The 25,251-nt window shown below is 55.2% G+C and overlaps 1 protein-coding gene across 3 annotated transcripts; it reads left to right on the top strand.

Annotated features, from left to right (window-relative positions):
* Positions 1-10,457: 10,457 nt before the first annotated feature.
* CAMK1G (calcium/calmodulin dependent protein kinase IG) lies at positions 10,458-25,221 on the top strand. 3 transcript variants are annotated; one of them, XM_085561077.1, is made up of 13 exons: positions 10,486-11,454; positions 14,843-14,958; positions 16,884-17,012; positions 17,253-17,327; positions 17,896-18,034; positions 19,092-19,215; positions 19,712-19,787; positions 20,322-20,434; positions 21,263-21,341; positions 21,854-21,941; positions 22,369-23,324; positions 23,679-23,793; positions 24,288-24,641. In XM_085561077.1, exons 2-12 carry the CDS (start codon positions 14,867-14,869, stop codon positions 23,770-23,772), a joined length of 1,965 nt encoding a protein of 654 aa, XP_085417203.1. In that variant the 5' UTR covers positions 10,486-11,454; positions 14,843-14,866; the 3' UTR covers positions 23,773-23,793; positions 24,288-24,641. The 3 variants fall into 3 exon arrangements, with proteins under 3 accessions (XP_085417204.1, XP_085417203.1, XP_085417202.1); XM_085561076.1 differs by lacking the exon at positions 24,288-24,641 and adding an exon at positions 24,663-25,221 and having other exon boundaries at positions 10,487-11,454; XM_085561078.1 differs by lacking the exons at positions 14,843-14,958; positions 24,288-24,641 and adding an exon at positions 24,663-25,221 and having other exon boundaries at positions 10,458-11,454.
* The last annotated feature ends 30 nt before the right edge of the window (positions 25,222-25,251 follow it).

Below are 25,251 nucleotides of genomic sequence, written 5' to 3'. Positions count from 1 at the left end.
TTGAAGGCACCCAAAGCATCTGATGGGTGGTTCCAGGAAAGTGCCCTTCCCTGACAGAAATGCCAGAGCTGCACTCCAGCTCCTCCCGCCCCGTGTGTGCCTGAGCCCGCTCAGCAGCATCCAGGCTGTGCGTGGGATCCCAAATTCCCTGGCAGCACCCACATGTGCCACGGAAATCCCCAGCTCCTCCCACGGGCTCAGGAAACTCTTCCAGCACATGGCACCGAGTCTGCCACGAGCTGATGCATCCCACAAATTCACTTTAGGTCCCGAGACTGCAATGTAAATCCCAGAGCTGTACTGAAGCAGGATCTCACCCAAAGCCAGGAGTCTGTGCTTGCCTTTAAATATCGCTGGGAAATAGAAAGGGATCCTTTCAGTTAATACTAATTATTATTCAGTCTATCATTAACGGCAACTGCGCTTTGATAGACGGGTTGAGAAGCAGCTTTGGTTTGCGCTGATGAGTCTGTGACGAGTTGCCAAACTTTTCTTCTTGCTGGTAATTAGCTCCCGTTCGTTCATCAGCAGGGCTGAGGGCTGCTCCTGCTCTTCTGAGACGGGAGGGAGCGGAGCAGCCTTCCCAAAAATCTGAGTGGGCAGGGACGGCTGCCTGCGCCAGGACAGGGGGGAAAAGAAAAAAATAATATTTTACATCCATGATCTGAGCTAATTTTTCTAAAATGACCTTTGCAACCCTCGAGCTGCTCATCCCTCTGCAGAATTTTGAGCAGCACAAACGCAAAGCAGTGACTGGCCATGGGCGCTCTCGGGTTTCCTGCTGGTAACCACGGAACGGCTTCAGGTGAGTTTAGAACTTGTGACACATCCATCAGGCCATGACAAAGAGAGCCGGGGCGCAGAGAGCCCATTAGAGGAGCTTTGCTCAAAATTCCTGGCACTTGAGTCATACTTGCTGTAAAATGAAGCCTCTGTTGATGTCTCCTCGGGGCATAAGAAGTGTTTATAAAATATCCATTACGCACAGGGATTATGAGCAATTTGGAGATTTATTTTCATACGTGAAACCGATAAAAATCTCCGAAAATTTCAAACGTTGATTTCACCGAATGAGTTCGGCAGCTCCTTTGTTCTCGGGGACAATGGTAACCAATGTTCCAGTGACCTCCAGTGGGGGCCGGGGAGAATACAGCGACCCTGCAGCTGGGCAGGGGGCAGGAGCGGCAGGACAGAGCTCCTCCTGCCCCCGGACAGACAGACGGAACGAGGCGTGCGAGAAAACCCCCTGCGCTTTCTGTTTGAGCAGCCAAACTCACCCCATCCCTCTGGTACGGAAACTCAGGTGAACATCTTCAGAAACTCAGGTGAACATCTTCAGAAACTCAGGTGAACATCTTCAGAAACTCAGAAACTCAGGTGGAAATTTCCCTGTTTGGACAACAGGACCTTGGACAAAGCTGCCTGAGCCCACCCAGCCCCCAAATCCTGCAGGTTCTGCACTTTTTCATCAGCCAAGGGCTCTGGGCTCAGTCTCGTTCCTGGGTATCTCCTGGTGACTTCTGAGCAGCCAAGAACCAAAGAGTTTGGGCTAAGATTAATCCCCCATTCCTGTTGGGAAGAAAAGGAGGATGGTGATTTTTAAACCACAAGTCCTTCTTGTCACCATCTGGTCCTGATGAATTTGGGCAGAACTCTGGCTAATGAATGCAGGATGACAGAGCAGAGCAGAGAGCAGGGGCAGCACATCAGTCACATCAGCAAAGCTCTGCTGGACTCACAGGGACCACCTTGAAACTGGGGAGCCAAGGAAAAGCCACGTCCTGCAGGGGTGTCCTGGGTCAGGAGAGACACCAGCACTGAGCCAGAGCAGAATTAAACCAGACCAGGACTGAGCCAAACCAGGACTGAGCCAGACCAGGACTGAGCCAGACCAGGACTGAGCCAGACCAGCACTGAGCCAGAGCAGGACTGAACCAGACCAAGATTAAACCAGACCAGGACTGAGCCAGACCAGGACTGAGCCAGACCAGGACTGAGCCAGACCAGGACTGAGCCAGACCAGGACTAACCAAACCACCCCACAGCACAGCAGCACCCACAGGGAGCTCCTGAGCCACAGCAGCACCCACAGGGAGCTCCACATTCCCAGAGAATTCCCCTCATTCTGTTTCTCCCTGATGGCACAAAGAAAACATTTGTGCACTTTGCCTCTTTCCTTTCACAATTAAAAGCAAACGTTTCCCTCAGAAGTCACTGAAGGTCTGGAGCTCTATCCCTTACTGCAGAGAAGCTGCACAGAAGGGAAATTCTTCATCCTGAAGGGAGCACCAGGACCATGCAGGGTCTCTATCTGCCACTGTCTGCACAATATTAATGTAGAAAATAATATATTGGCTCCAATCAATACTTCCCTGACTCCTCCATCCATCAGCCCCCTCCATTTGACAAAAGTCCTCCCGTGTCACGTTTGCCCAGACTGCTGAGATCACAGCCCCTCTTCCCAGCATGAGTGATGCTGTGGGGATGTGTAATTGCCCAATAAATCACCCCCGGCCCAAGGAGCTGAGATCCTCTGGGCACCAGGGGGGCACAGCAGACGTCATCAACACAATAAGTGAATTAATTGCTGCAAGATTTTTACCACCCTGGTTCAGGCTGAGTGTACCTTGTCACACCTATACCCTGGGAGACCCAGCACCCAAATTCCTGGGGCCATTCAGACCCTCCTGGCTGCTCCCATCCCTGCCCCAAGCACAGCCCAGCACCGAGGAGCTCCTCCAGCCAAGGAAGGGAAGCCACAATCTGTGAATGTGAGCTCAGGAAAAAAACCCACAGTATCCAGAACCCTCTGCTTTACAGGCATCCAATTCCAGAACCTTTAATCCCTTCTGCCAGCCCTGCGAGATCTGGCATTAGCAGCTCTGTAACCTCTGTGCTAATTGAGACAGCAGATCTTGGTGCCCACCTCCCCAGCAGCTGCCAAGGCAGCACTGCCAGGGCAGGGGAGATTTCTGCCAGGGCAGGGGAGAGTTCTGACAAGGCAGAGGAGAGTTCTGCCAGGGAAGGGGAGATTTTTGCTGGGGCAGGGCAGCGTTCTGCCAGGGCAGGGCAGCGTTCTGCCAGGGCAGGGGAGAGTTCTGACAGGGCAGGGGAGAGTTCTGACAGGGCAGAGGAGAGTTCTGACAGGACGGGAGAGTTCTGACAGGACAGGGGAGAGTTCTGCCAGGGCAGGGGAGATTTTTGCCAGGGCAGGGGAGAGTTCTGCCAGGGCAGGGCAGCATTTGTGCTCTGGTGAGTGCCCTGTGAAACAGAAACGCCCGTGAGCACAGCCCGGGCAGCTCTCACAAGCGTGCAGCCACCAGCGAGTGGCTTTGGGCTAAAAAAAGCAGGCTCAGCTTTGGGGACTGGCAGGGTGGTGCCATGGGAGCAGGCGATGGTCCCAAACACTGCAGGCACTCGGGAGCTGGGCTGCTCTGCCCCCAGAGAGGCACTGGCACCCCAACTTCTGCTCCCCAGAGCCTGGGGTGCCCCTTCTGCTCCCCAGAGCCTGGGGTGCCCCTCCTGCTGCCCAGAGCCTTGGGGTGCTGTCCCTCCTGCTCCCCCAAAACCTCGGGATGCTGCCCTGCGAGCACTGCCAGGAGGACCTGGGACACCCAAGGGTGCCAGGCAGCTCAGGAGAAGGGATTCTCCCTCCCGGAGCTGAAGGGGCTGGGAGGATTTCCCACGGACACAGAGCCCATGGTTTCCTATTCAGAATTTAGTATTTAATACCTAGTATGTAGCATTTTGTATCTAGTTTTTGATATATTTAGGATCTGGTATTTAGCATTTAGCATCTAGTTTTTAATATATTTAGTATCTGGTATTTAACACTTGGTATCTAGTTTTTAATATATTTAGAATCAGGTATTTAGCATTTGGTATCCAATATTTAGCATTTCGTTTCTAGTTTTTAATATCTAGTATATAGTATCTAGTATTCAGTATTTAGTATCTAGTACTTAGCACTTAGTATCTAGTATTTAATACCTAGTATTTAATACCTAGTATTTAGTATCTGGTATTTAGCGTTTAATATCTAGTATTTAGTATCTAATATTCAGTATTTAGTATCTAATATTCAGTATTTAGTATGTAATATTCAGTATTTAGTGTCCAGTATTCAGTATTTAGTACCCAGTATTTAGCATTTGCTGTCTGATATTCAGTGTATAGTATCTGGTATCCAGTATTTAGTACCCAGTATTTAGCATTTGCTGTCTGATATTCAGTATACAGTATCTGGTATCAGTGTCTGTTGTTCAGGGCACAGCGTTTGGTGCCCAGCGCTCAGGAACGTCCCTGCAGGGTCCCTGCCAGGCTTCTCCTGGCACAGCTCAGCCCTGGGCAGGGCAGCTCCTCCCAGCCCAGCCCAGGCAGGCCTGACCCAGCAGCGCCGGGCTCGGGACCCAGCCCTGGGTCACGCTGCAATCCCGAAAGCTGCTTAGGACTGAGCACTGCTATTTTTATTTCTCTGTGGTGAGAGGCTGAGAACTTTCTCCTCCTGCAGCCTGAGCCCCACGGTGACAGGGCAGGGGAACAGAAAAGGAGATTTTGTACAAATGCCAACAGCTCCCTGCACCCCTAACCACCCCTGCTACCTGCGCAGCGTCCGGGTGCTCAGAGCAAGGAGACAAGCCAGAAAACCGGACAGAAAAAGAGAGTAAAAGCCTCAAATAGATTTTCTCACACAGCTTATCCAGTCCTCAACAAGCCCCAACTTCCATTTCTCTGCTGCTGTCCCAGCACAGCTTTGCCAAAGGTTTGCAGCAGTGAGCTCCTTATCTGAGCACGATTCACCTTTCCCTCACCCCCTGCATCTCCCCCACCTGCTGCATCTGCCAGGGCAGATTTCAGAAACATCCTGTGGCCACAGAGCCTCAGCTCCTTCTCCCTGCTCTGCCCTTGGCCAGCAGGAAGAATTAAAAAAAGAAAAAACCAAACCCAAAACACACAAATCCAAAAACAAACTCAGGAAAAAATCTTGGTGGGGGGAATAATTTAATTGGAAATGTCAGTATTTTTCCAAACAGCTCTGCTGGATTTCACCCCGTGCTGCTGTCCCCCAGCCTCACAACGCCCTTGGCCAAGTTAACCTTTGGAAAAGTTCTTTTATTGATCCGAGGTTCCACAGACATTTACATTTCTTCAAGGGAGGGAGACGTAGGGAAGAAAATTAAATTACTTTGCTGAGTGATCTTAATTATCTGAAATAATTATCTTCAGTCAATCCTCAAAAAAGAACTCTCTGGAGAACAGTGTATTTTATTTTGGATAAAGCAAAAGGAATTGAGTCCAAAGGAACACATTTTGTAACTTATTTAGAAATCCTCAATTAACCATCTGAGTGAGGAATCCAAGCAGAGCTCCTCCATTACACTTAATTATTACAAGGATTTGTGGGGAGGCACAAGAGGGGCCTAAATCAGCTCGCTGTGCCTGGAGGGTGATTTCAGCAAAGAGCTGAAGGAGCCCTGTGCAGGGCCTGCACACAAAGGGGTGACGGGCCTGTTCCAGGCTCTGGGAAGAATTCCTGGGATTCTGTGGCATTCTTGGAGAAGCCAGGAGGATGAGGATGCTCCTTCAGCCTCAGCATGGGCCCTCCTGTGAGAGCAAAGGGCAGCAAACACCCCACAGCTGGCAGGGCTCCCCACTGTGGGTGTTCTCAGTCCAGCCAGAGAGAAAAGAGAAAGATTTCTGCCAGGCTAAGGAAAAAGTCCAGGAGGAATGTAAACAATGATCTTGTTCTCCATTCACATTGTTTATAGATACGTTCTACCACACTGACCTGAGCCCAGTGCACCAATCAGGTGAAATGGTTTTACTTTAATTCAATGGAATTAATGCTCACAAGATTCTCTATAAAAGAGAGAAGTGCTTTTGAATAAAATCTCATTTTTCCTTCTGAAGTCGTGCGAGTCGTTTCACCCATCCCTGGCTCGGCAGCGTCACCCACCACCAGCAGCTCCTCTCAGTTCCTTGTGCAGGGTCCAGCCCACCTTGCCAGCCCCGGGTGGTTCATGGACTTGAAACCAGGGTGGTGTTTAAGGGTGCAATCAAAGCAAACAAATTGCTAAAAATAAATTGGCATCCCATCTGTTGCCAGGCAAGGAATTCAGCCTCAACAGTCGGGTAGGGGGATGAAAGGCTGCAATAAACACCTTGAAATGGATATCTGAGAAACTCTGTGGCCTCGGGAAAATGGTCTGGTTTGCTCTTCCTTCTCTTTTAATTTGTTTTTCCTGAGGGGGAGAGTGAGGGTGGGTTTGTGCAGCAGGAGGAGAGGAGTAAACAAACAGCGAGCCTCGGAGATTATTCATGTTCCACTGAGGCTGTGCTGATAACCAGGATTTCATGGGCAGGACGTGCTGCAGGGGCTGGAAGGAGCTGGAAGGGGATGGAAGGGGCTGGAAGGAGCTGGAAGGGGCTGGAAGGAGCTGGAAGGGGCTGGAAGGGGCTGGAAGGGGCTGGAAGGAGCTCTGGGCTCTCAGTCCCGTGGTCTGTGTCCTGTTCTCTGTGCTCTGTTCTCTGTCCTGTGCTCTCTGTCCTTGTTCCCTGGGCCCGCTCCTCCTCCTCCCCAGGGATGAGGGTTCCTCTCAGGCCTTGTCCCAAATTCTTTAGAACCTGCTGAGAAGCACGAGAAATCAAGATCATGTTGGTCTATCACTTACAGGAGGGTTTTTTCCCCTCACGTTCTTAAGCCTGTAATCACAGATAAAATAGAAAAAGTGATTTAAAGCTGCTATGTGGCCCGGGAGGAAAAAAGCCTGAGCTGAAACAGGCATAATCCTGTGTGAGACAAGCCCAGAGGAATCTAATTGCATTCTTCCCCTAACCAAATTCTACAGTGCAGTTATCTCCTTGATTATTTACTGCTCACAGTAATAAGCTGACAAAGAAAAATTGCTCCTGGAGAAGTCTTTCAGGAAGATTTCAGCATCCTGAAATATTTCTTTTGCTGGGAATGCCTTAACAAGCCCGGGTTTTAACAGCAGCCACAAGGTGTAAAAGGAATGGCTCTGGAAATTCTGAATTCCGTTGCTCCTGCTGCATTCCTTGTCTGTAAAGGTTGAAGTATTGAATTCCCCCCCTTGGGAGCACAGAGCAGGGAGGTGCCAGCCCCGGGCAGGGCAGGAGCCTCCCTGGGGGCTGCTGGAGGAGCCTGGAGTTCCATTCCCAGGTGTAGAGTTGTGTTTGCACTGTATATCCCCTCATAGTGGCTTGTCCCTCCATATCCCCTCTTTGTACCTGTTTGGTCCATCCCAGCTTTCCCCTCCTCTGGTCACTCTGAGGCCTTGCCCCCCGAGAGCCACTCCCATGTCCTTCCCCCGTTGGCTCTTTTCCCCACACCCCTATACCTGGCTGCTCTGGGCGGGGCTCTCTCTTGCTCCGGAGGCCCTTCGAGGTCAGATGTGGCCTGGGATCTCTCCAGGCCGTCATTAAACTTCGGAACTAATCCTGAGGGAGAGCGCCTCTTTCCTTTGCTGAGCGCCTCTTTCCTTTGCTTGTGGGACCAGCTCGTCTTTGGACTCACGTGGGAGCTTCTCCAAGCCCTCCGGGATCCAAGGAGAAGTTCCTTCCCTCTGCCCGCCTCACACCACTGCCCAGCTGGCTGGTCTCCACAGGGGTTTTGTCCCCGTGGATTTGAGGGAGAGACGCAGCAGGCTTGGCGCCCAATGTGGGGCTCGAACCCACGACCCTGAGATTGAGTCTCATGCTCTACTGACTGAGCCAAAATTGCACTTCTTTTTTTTTTTTTTCTTTTTTTTGGGTAGCAAACCCGTGTTTACTGTGGGAGTGTGTTCACCCAGGTGCTCCTGGTGCTCCTGTCCCAGGTGATGCTCCCAGGGAATCCCAGGACAGGGGCAGGGACTAGAGGGGATGAAGGTCCCAGGGCTCCCCGAGCCTGCAGCAGCCACGGCTCCCTGAACCCCCCCAGATGCCCCAAATGAAGTTTTGCTCTTCACGGATGTATAATTAACCCCTTGAGGAAACATCTATTCAAACCTGCATAATTAGTGCTGGATTTCTCAAAAGGCTCATGAAAGATTTCTGAAAAGGCTCATGCAAGGCCCTTTTAGGTTCCTCATTGGCTTCCTCTTCCTCAGCTCTGCAGGTGAGCTGTTGGCACAGGCAGAGCTCTGTGTGGCACGGACCGTGTGGGTTGGGAATGCGAGGCTGGGATTCCACACAGGATGGCCGAGGGTGCCCAGTCAGCCTCTCCTGGTGCCCAGCCAGCCTCTCCTGGTGTGGGCAAACGTGGCTCGGGTGGGAGAAAGGCAGCCCCAAAGCCCCTGAGCCTGGCTGGAGGGGCAGATTTGGGATGCTGGCTGGTGTATCCCAGGAAGGCAGGTTTGTATGGAAGTGATGGAGATACAAGAGATGGATGGAATTATTTAGGGACAGATAATGAAGCTGTGCAGTTAATAATGTGCCACTGAACAGGGTAATTAACAGTAATGCTCATCAGCAGCTAATTACATGATTCTTTGCCATTTTTAAATGAATGGTTACCATTGCATTGGCAGCCTCCAGGACCAGAATTCCCAGGTTAAGGAGAACGTGCAAAACCTGAGACCGAGCTCCGTGGGTAACTCATTCACCAATTTATGCCCTGAAGTTTTAAAGACAAAGCCTGGGGAGAAGAGCAGCTCCTTCCAGTTGAGGCAATGCAGCCTCAAAGAGCCCAGACCCACCTCAGCTCATTCCCAGCCAGCCGTGGATGAAGGAGCCTCCCTGCCTTACAGAACCCCTGGTTTAGGGCCAGAAAGAGAAGTGAATAATGCTCCCAGACTGAGAAGGATGAGTTATGGAAATGCTCTTCATTTCCAGGAGCTCTGCTGCAATAACTGCCAGCCCCGAGAGCATCACTGGTGTTTTCACAGCTTTTCTTTAGCCGGGGGCTTTCCCTGCCTGGGTTGCTCCTGCTGGCAGGCCGGTGCTCCATCGGCTGTGCTGCAGTGCTCTCTGCTGGCACCTCAGCTCCGGGATGTCAGCGGGCTGTCCCAGACCCTGGCACACAGCCCCAGTTCATCCCAGAGCTGGCAAAGACCCCCGGAACATCCAGTGCAGCCATCCCCAGCCCGCCCGGCCCCCCGGCACTGCCCCAGGGTGGGGGCACACTGAGGATGGCAACGCCTGGGTCAGGCTCCAGGAGAGCCCAGGGACTGCCAGCCTGGCCTGGGTTTGCTGGGGGTGTGTTTGCACCCAGGTGTGTGTTTGTCCTGACTCAGAATCCTCCCCTGAACCCCCCGGCACACAGCTCCTGCCCAAAGGGCCCTGCTCCCCCCTCTCAAGGGGTTTGGGTGGGCAGGGGTACTACAGATCATCCATTTCCAGCTTCCCCTGTGCCAGGCTGCTCCAAGCCCTGTCCAGCTGGCCTTGGGCACTGCCAGGGGCTCCCACCCTCATAAACACCCAAAACACCCCGAACAAACCACCAAAATAACCCTAATAAACCCCCAAAACACCCCGAACAAACCACCAAAATAACCCTCATAAACCCCCAAAACACCTTGAATAAACCCCTCAAAACAACCCTGATAAACCCCCAAAACACCCTGAATAAACCCCCCAAAATAACCCTGATAAACTGCCCCAAAAATCCCTAATAACCCCCCCAAAATAACCCTCATAAACCCCCAAAACACCCTGAATAAACCTGCAAATAAACCCCTCCAGAACACCCCTAATAAGCCCCCCAAAATAACCCTAAGAAATTCCCCCATAAACCCCTAATAAACCCCCCAAAAAACCCCTAATAAACCCCTCTAATAAACCCCCCTAAACTCCCCTAACAAACTCCCCTAATATAGCCCTCTAAAAAACCCAATAAACCCCCCTAAAAAACCTAACAAATCCCCCTAACAAACCCCAATAAACTCCCCTGACATACCCCCCTAAAAAAACCAATAAACACCCCTAATAAACCAAATAAACCTCCCTAATAAACCCCAATAAACTCCCCTGATAACCCCTCTAAAAACCCCAATAAACCCGCAATGAAGCCCCTGACAAACCTCTGACATCGCTCTGTCCCTGGGGTCTCCCTTGCAGTGGGACTGGCTCCCCCTCACTCCAGGTGAGGCCTTGCAGTGGCTTTCAGGTAAAATCCACCCAAATTCCACCCAAACCTTGGATGAAGGGAAAGCTGCAGATCCACGTGCAGGAATCCTGACCAAAATCCCCCAGATTTTGGGGGAGTTCCCCGAGATGGACCAGCAAAGACAGGATCAACACCCAAGAGCCTTTGCCTTGGAACCGAGCTACTGAGGGAAAATGTATTGAGAAAAAAAGCGTGATTTTTCAGTAGTGCCTCAGAGCTGATTTATCCCTGATGTAAAACTAAACTCCACAATGATGTGGACTTTTTCCATGCATTATTCTAGATGGCAGTGTAAATCAACAGAGAACGCAGTCAGTAAAGTTGTTATTGCCAGCTCTAAAAATCCCACACCATAGCAAAGATTCCGAGAATTATTCATATTTCCTCTATCCATGTGTGCTGTGCTTGAGCTGGCACTCACGGGGAGGTTTTGAAAGTCAAAACAGAGTCATTGTGTGGGGTGAAATAGCCCCGAATTCGGGGCACGGAGATATCCCTGTGCCCTGTGATTGTTCTGCAGGGCTCTGTGGTGCTCAGAGGCGGTGAGGAGCATCCCTGGCAGGGCTGGCACAGCCTGTCCCGGGCAGGGCAGCCTCACAGAGCTCCCAGCCCGTGCCAGGGAACGGGGGCGGATTCCCAGCCCCAGGAGCGTCGTGGGAGGAAGGCAGGATTGGTTTGGGGATGGCTCAGCCCAGCCCGAGCAGCGGCTGCTGCACGCCCAGCTCCAGCCCTGAGCTGCTGGCACCTGGATACCCAGCCCTGGATACCCAGCCCTGACCCACTGGCACCTGGATACCCAGACCTGGATACCCAGCCCTGACCCACTGGTACCTGGATACCCAGCCCTGAGCTGCTGGCACCTGGATACCCAGCCCTGGATACCCAGCCCTGACCCACTGGCACCTGGATACCCAGAACTGGATACCCAGATCTGAGCTGCTGGCACTGGGATACCCAACCCTGCTGCAGCACCTGGATACCCAGCCCTGAGCCCACTGGCACCTGCCCACCCAGTCCTGAGCTGCTGGCACCGGGATACCCAGCCCTGGATACCCAGCCCTGAGCTCCAGCACCTGGATACCCAGCCCTGAGCTGCTGGCACCTGGATACCCAGCCCTGACCCACTGGCACCTGGATACCCAGCTCTGGATACCCAGCCCTGACCCACTGGCACCTGCCCACCCAGCCCTGCTGCAGCATCCCATGCCCCTGCTGCTCCCTGGTTACCATCGCGGCTCCATCTCCCTCCTCTTCCTCCTCCTCCTCCTCCTCCTCCCCAGCTCTAATCCCGCAGACCCGGCGCTGGGCGCGAGCAGGCAGCAGGAGTTGCTTTGTCCGTGCTGACTGGGGTAAGCGAAATTTCCTTTCCTCGCGAGCCTTTTGCTGGTCCTGCTCTGGCAGCGAAGCAGGGGAGCCCTGCCCGCCCGCTCTGCTTTAAATTGCTTTTTGCTGGTGGCAGGGAAGCAGCAGAGGACTTCTCTCTCCTCCGTGCTGCGCTCCAGCACTCGTGTTGTTTCTCACAGAAAGCTCTCTGGGCTTTTCCATCCAAAGCTTGCAGGGAATCGGGTGATCGGCAATGAAAATGGAGATTTTGCAAGTGCTGCCCAAGTTGCCTTGGAACGGATGGCGTGCGGGGGGATCCGGGGCTTTGACGTGGGCTTGTTTTTAATGGCGAGCTCGTGGTTTCAGTTCTTGTTCTTTTGTCCCTGAGCACAGAGGCTGCCCTGGCACTCCATTCATTCACTCATTCATTCATCCATTCGCTCACATGCAGATTTGCTTGCTTCGCTGTATTTTTTTTTTAATCAAAGCCCTTTGAAATTGCATTCTCCTTTTTTTCCTATAAAGTTCTAATTCCAAAGGCAGAGCCCTGCAAGCTGCATGTCTGTTCCCCCTGCACATGGAAGTTTGTCACGAGACCATTAATCATGATTACAATCATTCTGCTAATGCAGAGCATCCATTCAGAGGCAGGCTCTGGCTGCAGATGGGTTTGCTGCTGTGGGATGGGGAAGCAGGACAGATTTCCTCAGGAAAGATTTAGGCAAGGTCAGAATAACATCCCTGCAGCCTGGGCAGTGTGGAGCTGGCTCAGCCAGAGCAGAGCAGAGCAGTGTGTTGGCCCAAAGGTCAGACACTGGTATCACACTTGTTTCTTTTCCTGTCTGTGCCACAAACTCAGCTGAAGCCGAGTTGTGAGGCTGAGTGCTGCTGCGGTTGTGGTGCTGGGGAAGGGGGAAGCCCCACAAAGCAAAGCTGTGTTATGCACTTCGCTCTCAGCTCCAGAGGGTCCCACCTGCAGCACTTAATGAGCTTTTCAATAATGCCACGGCACATGGCACACCTGTGCTGCCAGGAGGTGAACGGGCACAAGGGCACCACAGCCCCTTGTTGGGATCAGGGATTAAAATAATGTGAATTATTCAAATTATTCTTTAAAATCATGTGAATTCCAAGTGCCCATGGGTGCCCACTGTGTGCATCCCACGGCTGGGGCTGGGATCTGTCCCCAGCCCAGCTGGACGGGCTCAGGGAGGAGCTGGCAGGGGAAGAAGGGCACCACAGGGCTGGGAGTGTGCAGGTGGGCACAGAGCAGGGCAGGAAATGTGCCCGTGCCAGCACCAGCAGCTTGCCCAGCTTCTGCCATGGTCCCACTGCTGTGGGAGAAAAACAAACCCAGGGCTGGGCACCAGCAGTGGGAAAGGTGAGGGCACTGGGAAGGGCACAGGTGCCCAGAGCAGCTGGGGCTGCCCCTGCCTCCCTGGCAGTGCCCAAGGCCAGGCTGGACAGGGCTGGAGCACCTGGGGCAGTGGGAGCTGTCCCTGCCATGGCAGGGGGGCACTGGGTGAGCTTTGAGGTCCCTTCCCACCCAAACCAACCTGGAGGTTTGGATTGCTGTACCAGAGCTCGAATAAACAAGGAAAGACAAACAGCAAATCCATGAAACGCTGCACTGTGAGCACTGCTGCAACAGGTGATGGCAGCGCGGTGAGCTGAGCCCCCAGGGGCTCAGGAGTTCCCTTCTCCTGGCCCCAGGGGCCCGCTGGGTCCTGCACCCACCCCGGGCAAACTCCTCCCTGGTGCCAGACGAGGAAAAGCCATGGGGAGGGAGCAGAGCGGGCCAGGGTCCATCCCCTGAGCCCCTCTGGGACCCCAGGGAGGGGGGTTGGGAGGGACCTTAAGGATCATCCCCTTGCACCCCTGCCGTGGGCAGCTTTCCATCTCAGGAGCTCAGACATTCCAATATTTGGCTCCCAGAAGAGCAGAGGGGCGAGGGCAGCAGGAAATGCCTGGCTGCTGCTGGCACGGGAAGGTGAGGCAGCAGGAGATCAGCTCGGTGCAGGAGGAGAGGCCGCTGTGCCCAGCCCCACCCGTGCCACACACCAGGTGACAACAGGGGCAGCCCTGGGACGGGCACAGGACCCACAGAGAATGAGGAAAAACCTGGCACCACCTTCCCTTGGGAGCAAAATTCCTTTAAAACAGGCAACTTGTTGAATTTGCGAGGAATTCAACAGCAAAATGCTCCGGGAATGGAGCTGGGGTGAGGCAGGATTGGGCAGTGGAGCCCCTGGGCTTGGCTGGGCCAGGTCCTCAGGAGGGAATGTCCCTCACCCCTGTCCCCAGGCTGGCACGGCCACCTCTGCCCAGGGCAGGAGGTTCCTCCAGCCCGTCCCCTCCATCCAGCCAGGACCTGCTGCAGCCCAGGAGCCCAAAATGCCGCTCGTCCCCAGGGCCAGGCTGGCCTCCTTGGGTTTTGATTCTCTTTTTTCACCTCGTATCCTCTGGTTGACAGCAGCCAGGGAGAGGAATGGAGAGTTCCTCCCAGTCTTCCCTGTCAGCACCAGCCTGCCAGGCCTGACATTTATTAAAAGTGGATAAAACTCTCCTGCCATCACCAGCTCCATGTCTCTGCCAGCAAAGTCTCTTTCTGTGATAGTCCAGAGCTGTAGATTTGGGATGGGCAGATGACTGCAAAGAAAACGTTATTTAGGAACTTAAAATAATTGGCAGAAAGTTTTCTACTGATTGATCGGCATTTTTGTGAAGGACTTTTGACCTTCCCTGATTTCAAAGAGCAAGATAAGGCTGGGCTCTAGAAGGAGCTGTATTTCTGTGAGTACACAGGCATCAGAAAGAGGTAAATAAAGGTCAAGTTCAGGGGGCCTTTGCTGATTTTATGGGCCGAAGGCTTCAACTGTTTACAGCAGAGTCAATTTCGGTTTCAATAATGTTAAATTAACCTTTAAAAATTGTGTCAAGGAGCTGAAAACCCTGCAAACGTGCTAATTAGGGAGATAAAGTAGGTTCAGGAGGAATCCAATATCTAAGCAGTCTCATGAAAAAAAGACCTTTCAGCTTTTTCTCTGCTTTAATACTTCTGCCTTTTCCAAAGGGACAAAAACATCCATGAAAGCTTTTGCTTTGTGTTCTGAAGGCTCAGCTGTGTCCCACAGCCCCTGGCTCCCTTCCTGCCCTGGGCAGGGGGTGCTGCCCACCCCAGGGGTGCTGCCCACCCCAGGGATGCTCCCTGCTGCCCAGGGTCACGTTCACATCTATTTTTCCCTTGTCTCAGGTTTCTGTGTCCCTCCAGCTCCCAGACCCGATCTCATGACAAGCTCTAAGGGGTTTGGGGAGCGTTTCACAGCCCCAGGCCCCGGCCAGCTGTGATCCAGCTGTGGCTGGGGACTCCTGGGCTCCTCCAAGCACAGTGACCTCTGCTCCTCCCCCTGCCAGCGTTTCTGCTTCACTCTGGAGGAGATGGGGCGCAAGGAGGAGGCCGGCAGCGGCTCCTGGAAGAAGCAGACCAGCAACATCCGCACAACCTTCATCTTCATGGAGGCCCTGGGATCGTGAGTACAGCGCCCTGCCCGGGCAGCAGCAGCCCAGGCCTGGCCCCCGAGCCCCCCTGGCCCTGCCCCTGCCAAGGTCCCGGGGAGCAGCTGCTCTGGGGCAGGGCAGGAGCAGCCGGGGGCAGCCCAGGGTGCTGCTGCTGCTGCCACCCTGCCTCAGCCCCCAAACAGCACCAGCCAAGGTGCCCAGGATGCTGCTGCTGCCAGCCCTGCCTCAACCCCCAAACAGCACCAGCCCCAGCTCCAGGTGCCCAGGATGCTGCTGCTGCCACCCTGCCTCAGCCCCCAAAAAAGCACCAGCCAAGGTGCCCAGGATGCTGCTGCTGCCAGCCCTGCCTCAGCCCCCCAAAAAGCACCAGCCAAGGTGCCCAGGATGCTGCTGCTGCTGCCACCCTGCCTCAGCCCCCCAAAAAGCACCAGCCAAGGTGCCCAGGATGCTGCTGCTGCCAGCCCTGCCTCAGCCCCCCAAAAAGCACCAGCCAAGGTGCCCAGGATGCTGCTGCTGCCAGCCCTGCCTCAGCCCCCCAAAAAGCACCAGCCAAGGTGCCCAGGATGCTGCTGCTGCTGCCAGCCCTGCCTCAACCCCCAAACAGCACCAGCCAAGGTGCCCAGGATGCTGCTGCCAGCCCTGCCTCATCTTCCCCTGGCTCACCAGCCCCAGCCCCAGCTCCAGGTGCCCTCTGCCCTCTCCAGCCCCTCCGAACCTCTCCTGCACAGGGATAAAAAGCACCCGTGGGGATCCCCCTCTTGCCCCTCTCCTGCAAGGTCAGGGGCTGCTGCGGGTACAGAATGACAATAACAAGTTGTATATTTAGCTCAGGAGCCCTGACTCAGTCGGGGAATGAAACAAAAACAAGGATGTTGGGGTTGTACAATCCTTCCCTGTGCGTTAACAGCTTCATTTGCCTATTCATGGGGATGAGACAACAAAACATTCCCAAGGTTGTGGGGGAGGAATTGAATTACCTCCACCAGCAAGTTCTGTCATGGACAAATTTTCTGTGACTTCTGAGCCCACGAGAAAGCTCCCGAAGAAGCAGCTACTCCAAATTCTGTGCCTTGTCAGAGATTAATTGAATTATCCAGCAGCTTTCACTAAAGGAATGAGGTTAGAAAAAGCTTTGTTCTCTCCTAGCCCACTTGTTGATTCATCATTTTTAATAAGGGACATAATTATTATAAACTGTTTGGGACAGAGATGTAGAACAGATGCCCCAGCAGCTGATTTGTAGGTTGTTCATTTCCTACTATTGCTTTAATAGGAATATTTAGCTCTAGAAACTGGGATTTTTCCCACATGCATTGCTTCAGCTCTCTGAAGAATTGCAATGAAGATCTGGGACTTCAAACCACCTCAAAGTTGTTATCACTTTCCCCCAGGCTCCACAGCACTGCCCTTCCTCGCCCTGCCCTGGGCTCCCTGCAGGGCTCTGCAGACTCACAGCAAGTGCCATTGAACCCCCAATTAAGGAGCTGCTTCATTAAGGTCTGATGAGGATTAGTGAGGGCCCAGGGTCACTGTCACTGCCCCAGCCAGAGCTGTGACAGGATTGGGGTTTCAGGCAGGTTATAAATCCCTGTCCACTCACTGTCACTTTGTCCCCAGGGGACAGCAGCCTCTGAAGGAAGGAGAATAAGTTGAGGCTGAGTTTAAAGATGAACTGGGCTGCTCCTACTGTGTTGCATTTTAACGTGCAGAATGTTGGGTGGCACAGCCCAAACCGCAGCTGCATGGTGGACTGTGCAGAATGAACGTTTTCCCTAAAATGTGGGGTTTTATTTACATTGCCTTGAGCACCCTGCATTTGGGGCTGCTGCAGGACACATGAAGCTCCCACCACATTTTCTGTGTTTTCTGTTTCCCCTCTGTGAGAACCTCCCGTTCCCAGCACCCACTGAAATGCAGCTTCTCCCCCTCTCTGCAGAGGTGCCTTCTCTGAAGTTTTCCTGGTGAAGCAGAAAAGCACTGGCAAGCTCTTTGCTCTGAAATGCATCAAGAAGTCTCCTCTCAACAGGGACAGCAGCCTGGAGAATGAAATAGCAGTGCTGAAAAAGTGAGTGGGACAGTCCAAGGAGCATCCGTGCTGGGTACTTTAAGTAAAGGGTCTGGTGCCCCCACTGATGGTGCCCGGTGCTCCAGAAGGAACTGGATGGGCATCAGTGACCCTCTGGCACGCCAGGGGAGGGACAGAAGCCCCAGTGAGCTGTCCCTGGTGATTAAAGCAAGATTACTACCAGTTTTCCCCCTTCTGTCCTTGCCAGGATTTGTTTCTGACCCACATTTCCCTTTGCAGGATAAAGCATGAAAACATCGTGACTTTGGAAGATATTTATGAGAGCACAACCCACTTCTACCTGGTCATGCAGCTGTGAGTAGCAGCAGAGCCATTTCTCTGGGGCCGCAGAGGAGGGGCAGGAGGAGCAGGGGATGTGTGGGATTTCAGCACCAAGCTGGGCACTCCTGAGGCCCCTTGGCCCATCCCCGTTCCAACAGCAACTTTCTGAACCACGATCTGCATCTATCTGTGCAAATTCCTCACAGCTTAGCAGGGCAGAGACAGAAGTATTTCTAATTAAAGCTGTGCCACGCAGGGTTTCTAGAAATGGAGTGGGCACCGTGTCAGCAGCAGGGAAGAGCTCGGAGCACCGGCTGCTGCTGCTCACTGCAGGTTTAGGAAAAACAAAACCCTCCAGCCCCGTGTGGAGTGGAGCTGAGGCAGGGCTGGGTGCCTGCAGCTCAGCCCAGCAGGATTTCCCTCACAGCCTGACCCAAAGTGCCCAGGTTTGCCAGCAGCCCCCTGGCAGCCTGGCACTGCACCCACCAGCCTCAGCCTCCCAAAAACCACTGGGAAAGGACCAGGAGCTCAGCTGGCCCAACACAGGAGCTCTGTTTGCCTTTACTGCAGCCCTTCTGTTTCTAAGCTGCCCTCCCCACAGGGTGTCTGGGGGAGAGCTGTTTGACAGGATCCTGGAGCGGGGCGTTTACACGGAGAAGGATGCCAGCCTGGTCATCCACCAGGTGCTGACGGCCGTCAAGTACCTGCACGAGAACGGCATCGTGCACCGGGACCTGAAGGTGAGCCCTGCCCATCCTGCCCTGCCCTGCCCTGCCCTGCCCATCCTGCCCATCCTGCCCTTCCCTGCCCATTCTGCCCTGCCCTGCCCATCCCTGCCCATCCCTGCCCATCCCTGCCCTGCCCTGCCCATCCCTGCCCATCCTGCCCTGCCCTGCCCATCCTGCCCTGCCCATCCCTGCCCATCCCTGCCCTGCCCTGCCCATCCCTGCCCATCCTGCCCTGCCCTGCCCATCCTGCCCTGCCCATCCCTGCCCTGCCCTGCCCATCCCTGCCCATCCTGCCCTTCCCTGCCCTGCCCATCCCTGCCCTGCCCATCCTGCCCTGCCCTGCCCATCCCTGCCCATCCTGCCCTGCCCTTCCCTGCCCTGCCCATCCTGCCCTGCCCATCCCTGCCCTGCCCTGCCCTTCCCTGCCCATCCTGCCCATCCTGCCCTGCCCTGCCCATCCTGCCCTGCCCATCCCTGCCCTGCCCTGCCCATCCCTGCCCATCCTGCCCTTCCCTGCCCTGCCCATCCCTGCCCTGCCCATCCTGCCCTGCCCTGCCCATCCCTGCCCATCCTGCCCTGCCCTTCCCTGCCCTGCCCATCCTGCCCTGCCCATCCCTGCCCTGCCCTGCCCTTCCCTGCCCATCCTGCCCATCCTGCCCTGCCCTGCCCATCCTGCCCTGCCCATCCCTGCCCTTCCCTGCCCATCCTGCCCATCCTGCCCTGCCCTGCCCATCCTGCCCTGCCCATCCCTGCCCTGCCCTGCCCATCCCTGCCCATCCTGCCCTGCCCTGCCCTTCCCTGCCCATCCCTGCCCTGCCCTGCCCATCCTGCCCTGCCCTGCCCTGCCCTGCCCTGCCCATCCTGGCCTGCCCTGCCCATCCTGCCCTGCCCATCCCTGCCCATCCCTGCCCTGCCCATCCTGCCCTGCCCTGCCCATCCTGCCCAGCCCTGCCCATCCTGCCCTTCCCTGCCCATCCTGCCCTTCCCTGCCCATCCTGCCCTGCCCTGCCCTGCCCACACCCCCGGCCCCTCTTTGCCTTCTCCTGCTCAAATGCCACCCTGTGCTCAGCCCGAGAACCTGCTGTACCTCACCCCCGAGGAGAACTCCAAAATCATGATCACGGATTTCGGGCTGTCCAAAATGGAGCAGAATGGGATCATGTCCACAGCCTGTGGGACTCCAGGATACGTGGGTGAGACAAGGGGCAGGAGTGGGCTGGTGCTGGAGGATTTCCTGGGGAAAAGGTGTGCACATCCAGGACATTGCCTGGAAGGGGGAAAGAAATACATCAATATGTTTATAACAACATGAGCCTTACAGATACACTGCACAGACCCTATAAACTATAGTCCTTTAGGGACTGAAAAATCTCAATATTTTAAAAATGCAAAGAAAAAAATTAATTTTAAGGGCAATATATTTATTGAAAAAAAATTATAAAAATTATTTTAATGCAATAGGATTTTGTTTAATTCCCACCAGACTGCATTGGCTGGAAGCAGCTCTGTGGTTAAACCTCAGTATGCAGGCAGAGATTGTCTGTGGTTCTTTCTATATAATGGCATATAAAAGATACAAAAACCACAGACAATTCAGCTGGGACATGGGGCTGGGGCTGGCTGAGACAGCTCCCCCAGTGCTGGGTAACTCAGTATTGCTCAGAACCCCTCTGGTTTTGCATCCTGCAGCCCCCGAGGTGCTGGCCCAGAAGCCCTACAGCAAAGCCGTGGACTGCTGGTCCATCGGGGTCATCACCTACATCCTGTGAGTACGGCAGGGCAGCATCCCACCCCCTCCCTGCACCCCTGCCCGGGGTGAGGCCAGACCTGCCCTGTTCCCTGGGGAGCAGCCCCGGACCCCCCAAACCCAGGAACAACGGGAGCGCAGGAGGGAGGGAAGGAGGGAGGGAAGGAGGGAGGGAAGGAGGGAGTGCAGGAGGGAGGGAAGGAGGGAGGGAAGGAGGGAGGGAAGGAGCCCCTCTGGCTCTGCTCTGTGCCTCATCCTGCGCTTGGTTCTCCCCCAGCTCCCACAAACACCATCCCGTCCTCCCCAGGGCTGCTCGTGGCCTTTCCTCCCAGGGAGGGACAGCGCAGGGGGCACAGCAGCTCCTGGTCACCGCTGCCACTCCTCGCTGGCATGGGCTGCAGAGGAGCTGTGCCCTCCTGTGCCCTCCTGTGCCCTCCTGTGCCCTCCTGTGCCCCCCTGTTCCCTCTCTGTGCCCGCTCTGTGCTCACTGTGTGCCCACTCTGTGCCCGCTCTGTGCTGGCACTGAGGCGCCCCTGGCTCTGCTCGTTCCAGGCTCTGTGGGTACCCCCCTTTCTACGAGGACAGCGAATCCAAGCTCTTCGAGAAGATCAAGGAAGGCCACTACGAGTTCGAGTCTCCGTTTTGGGACGATATCTCCGAGTCGGGTAACGACGGGGCTGGATGGCACCGGGTCAGCCCTGGGGCTCCTTCCAGCCCAAACCATTCTGTGATGCTGCCAGAAGGGAAACTGCCGATTTTTCCCATTTTTTTCCTCTGTTCTGTCCCCTCACCAGCCCAAGATGCTGGTGCAGCTGCCCTGTGCACAGCGCACTGCAGGCAGCTGCTCTCGGCTTATTTCAACATCAATCTTTTATACAAACAAACAAACCTAGCAGGGGGTGTGCTGGGGTTTAATAACAAACATCACAATCCTTCCTGCAAGAAAAACAGAGGGGAAAAAAAGAGGAGAGATGTAAGAGCTCTTCAGGCAACTTCTAAATCTGCTCAGTTTTCACTTCATGGTTTCTAGAGTTATTTTTTAGATTAATAATTCAACTCCAACAATCTAGGAGTGAAGTTTGGCACATCCAGAGTTGATATTTTTTCATCTGGAGCCCATCACTATAAGAATTTTCCTTCATTGGAGTAAGCAGAGAATTATTAAGGTTGGAAAAGATCTCCAAGATCAAGTCCAGCCTCTGACTGAATCCCACCAAGAACCATCTACTCATTCTTTGAGCACTTCCAGGGACGGTGACTCCAGCACTGCCCTGGCCAGCCCCTTCCAGTGCCTGACCACCCTTTCAGCGAAGGAATTCTTCCCAAAATCCAACCTGAACCTCGCGTGGTGCAGCGACCAAACCCCTCCTCCTCAGGGCTGAGCTCTGTGCTGTCCAGCCAGCAGCATTTCCCAGGTTCTGCTCGGATCAGCTCTGGAGGAAGGAGACAAGAACCCCTGTAACCCCTCTCTGCTTTCCCCCTTTCCCAAGCAGCCAAGGACTTCATCCGGCATCTCCTGGAGAAGAACCCGAGCGCGAGGTTCACCTGCGAGGAGGCCCTGAGGCACCCCTGGTGAGCTGGGGGTGCACGGGGGTCCTGCAGCCCCAGCGGGGGTCCTGCAGCCCCAGGGGTCAGTCAGGGTGGCCACAGGGGTCCTGCAGCCCCAGGGGTCACTCTGTATGGCCACGGGGGTCCTGCAGCCCCAGGGGTCACTCTGTGCTCCCCCCAGCAGCAGTGTCCCCCCAGCAGCAGTGTCCCCCACCCCATCAGGAGCATCACAAACGTCACTGCCTCCCCCACACACTCGGGGCTGGCTCCTTCTTGTGTGCAAAGAAAGCAAACCATGAATAATTAAAGATGCAATTTGTGCATATTTGCCTCCACAAACAGAGGCAGGGGAGAAATCCCACCCTGAGCTTTCCCAGGCTTTGAAGTGTGTGTTTGTGTTCCATTTTGTTGCTGTTTTTCCTTTGGGTTTAATTATTGCTGATTGAACGTACAAAGCAGTTCAGTGCTTCCAGAATGTGGAATGCCTTACAAATGCCATCTGCCTACGAGCCCATTTTCTTCTCTTCCATCTGCAGGATTAATGGAAATACAGCCCTTCACCGTGACATCTACCCATCTGTCAGTGCTCAGATCCAGAAAAACTTTGCAAAGAGCAAATGGAGGGTAAGTGGCTGCTGCCAGGAGCCCACAGCCATTCCACCAACAAATACCAGTTGCTGTCAGCCAGCGCTGAGCAGGGCTTCAGCTGGGTGGGTGAGCACCCAGGACTGGGATCCCCCGAAGCTGGAGCTGCCCGCAGTCGATGTTTGCAGGGCGTTTGCAGCAACATTCCCCGCTGCAAAGAGAGATTCACCCCAAACATGGAGCTACAGGGGCTCCCCAGGACAGCAGAGGGCAGGGGGTCATTTCCAGCTGTTCCTGGGCTGGGAGCAGCTGTGGGCTCCAAACCAGCAGCTGGCACCCAATGGAAAAGGAAAAGGTGGTGTTTGTGGCAGGAATGTGCCCATCCCAAAGAGCCAGTGCAGCACAGCGGGCACGGCCTGTCCTGGCATCACCAGCTGCTCACCGGGGCTTTTGTCTCCCTCCCCAGCAAGCCTTCAACGCCGCGGCCGTCGTGCACCACATGAAGAAGCTGCACATGAGCGGCCACGGGGCGGCCGAGGGCTCTGCCCCGGCCCCAGAGACCTCAGAGCCCCCCAGGCCTGGCAGCCCCATGGGGACCCCCCCGCCAGCAGCGCCAAGCGGTGATGAGGACACAGCTCAGGGGCACCCACAGCCACCCAAACCCCCTCAGCCCCAGCAGGACACGGGCATGGGGGAGGAAAAGCTGCCAAGCCCCCCAGAGGAGGGACCCCTGCCCGGGGACAGCAGCCTGGTCCTGCCGAACACCCCCAGCCCCCCAAAGGAGGGACCCCCACCCAGGGACAGCAGCCTGGCCCTGCTGGACACCCCCAGCCCCCCAAAAGAGGGACCCCCACCCAGGGACAGCAGCCTGGCCCTGCTGGACACCCCCAGCCCCCCAAAAGAGGGACCCCCACCCAGGGACAGCAGCCTGGCCCTACCGGACACCCCCAGCCCCCCAAAGGAGGGACCCCCACCCAGGGACAGCAGCCTGGCCCTGCCAGACACCCCCAGCCCCCCAAAGGAGGGACCCCCACCCAGGGACAGCAGCCTGGCCCTGCCAGACACCCCCAGCCCCCCAAAGGAGGGACCCCCACCCAGGGACAGCAGCCTGGCCCTGATGGACACCCCCAGCCCCCCAGAAGAGGGACCCCTGCCCAGGGACAGCAGCCTGGCCCTGCCGGACACCCCCAGCCCCCCAAAAGAGGGACCCCCACCCAGGGACAGCAGCCTGGCCCTGCCGGACACACCCAGCCCCCCAAAAGAGGGACCCCCACCCAGGGACAGCAGCCTGGCCCTGATGGACACCCCCAGCCCCCCGGGCAGGAGCTCCTGTGGCTGCAGCCCCTCCTGTGTGAGCCATGAGAAGACAAAGGCGTCCTCCTGCTGTGAGACAGTGCTGCTGAAAAAGTCTTCAAAATCCCAGTAGGTACCCAGGTCATTCCCAGTAACTTCCAGAACGGGGGGAGACGCCTGGCACAGGAGCTGTGGGCAGGCGGAGGGAGAAGGGGAGGGATGAGCCGGTGATGGGGTGGCTGGAAGCTGTGCCCAGCCAGGCCCTGCTGCGTGTGCCAGCACGGGCTGAGCAGGGTGCCCAGGCTGGGTGGCGCAGCTCCTGTGGACTGGGGCACACTGGTTTGCCACAGGAGTTACCAGTGGCTCAGGCCCTGCTATGACAGCTGATGTTCTGTGCATTGACACCACAACTCCCCTAAATGAGGAATGAGCCTAAAGAATTGCTATTTCTCTTTCTGTTCCCTGTCACCTGTTCCCCACCAGTCACTTCAAGTCAGAGGTCCTTGTTCCAATGAAAACCAGCAAACATTCATCTCACTGTGGCACTGGGCAAACTGGAGTTTGTTTGCTCATGTGATAGAGGCAGCACGTGTCAGAGGTGAGTGCCCTGCAGCCCAATCTTCAGCTGCTGCTCTTCATTAATCCAATTATGGCAGTCAAAAGGGAAGGGCACAGCTAGCACAGCGCTGTACATTAAATAAACAAAGCTGGGGTTTCCGCAAAAGAAAAGCCTTCCACCAAAGCACCTCCCCAGCTCTCAGCTTCCACCAGGGCCAGGCCCCTGGGTCACAATCCAATTTTACATCTCACTGAGGCTGCCCAGAATGGCAGGGAGCCAAGCATGGGTTTGTCGTACCAAACTCTGCGAGGATTTCAAGCTATTCATGGAAAAACCGTGATGCCAACGTGTGCCTCAGCTGGCATCAGGGCTCTTCTGCTGGGTCTCAGCTGTGGCCATGAGCTAAGGCTGACAGGAGCTGCAGCTCCAGGGCTCAGCACAGGCAGCTCCTCTCCTCCCCAGATTTATGAGCAGAGATGCTCATTTTGTAAAGCAGAGTAAAATAATTCAAGTTGGATCCTGTTTGACCACAGCTCGGCTCAATCCTGTTACCATTTGCACCATTTTGAGTGTGAGCTGTGGGAAGCTCTGCTGTTGGATCCTGCTCTGAGGAACGTCCCAGAGGTGAGCTCCTGTTGGCAGGACTCTCCTCAAAAGCCACATCAAGCGAGCCTGTCCCTCTCCTGTCCTGTGCCAGTCCCTGCTGATGAGGCTGTGTGATCAGCACTGCGAGGCACAGCGGAGTGACAGAGGCAAGCTAGAGGCACTGCAGACTGCTGTGCCTGCCCTTTTGGGAGCACAGAGTCATCCAGCTGCCCCTGCCCCACTGCAGCTCCTTAGCAGCACGTCCTGCAGGGAGCAGGGCAGTGAACAAAGCCCGGCCTCACCTGGAATTCTCTCTCTTGCAGAACCAGAAGGGCTCTTTCACTCCTTTCTGCACTTCAGAGCCAGACACCGGCAGAGCCAGCAGGAAAGGAGGCTCTGCCCTGCCAGCAGCTCTGGGGGCCGGGGGCACAGCAGTGCCAGGATCCATCCCTGCAGTCTGCTCGGGTGTTCCTGGTCCATTGCAGCTGGGACAGGCGAGGGGAGCTCCTGCTGCCACCCCCAGTGTCCATTGCCATAGGGCATCCTCAGTGCTTCTGGTTCTGCTGCTGTTAGCTGTCAATGCACAAGCGCCCTGCACAACACCAGCCCCACCAACCAAAGCCATGCAGAGCTTTACCCCCGTGGCAGCTCCCTTGTTTTTACATCCCTCACCCCCTCCTCTCCTCGGGCTTGGCTAGTTCCAGGCTTTGGCACTCTGGAGTTCAGCTGCCCGGGTTGCTCAGCCCTCAGTGCAGCTGCAGTGGAGGGAGAACCTGCTAGAAACCTCCCTGTGTGTGACAAAACCAAGGGCTGAGCTCCCCTTCCAAGGCTGTAATTGCACAATGAACACTGGCTTAATAAAGCTGAGATTTGTTTTGTAAAGGTCTCTTGGTTATTCATAGAAATATTACA

The sequence above is a fragment of the Lonchura striata genome, chromosome 26, assembly GCF_050655825.1.
Source record: "Lonchura striata isolate lonStrDom1 chromosome 26, ASM5065582v1, whole genome shotgun sequence".
Classification (NCBI taxonomy): Eukaryota; Metazoa; Chordata; class Aves; order Passeriformes; family Estrildidae; genus Lonchura; species Lonchura striata.
Note: the sequence above shows the minus strand (reverse complement) of the source record. Positions and strands in the feature narration are given on the sequence as shown.

Coding starts and splice junctions, on each gene's coding strand:
- CAMK1G (XM_085561076.1), top strand. CDS start 14,867: ATGGGGCGCAAGGAGGAGGCCGGCAGCGGCTCCTGGAAGAAGCAGACC. Junction 18,035..19,091: donor TCGTGCACCGGGACCTGAAG/GTGAGCCCTGCC, acceptor CCCTGTGCTCAG/CCCGAGAACCTGCTGTACCT. Junction 19,216..19,711: donor TGGGACTCCAGGATACGTGG/GTGAGACAAGGG, acceptor TGCATCCTGCAG/CCCCCGAGGTGCTGGCCCAG.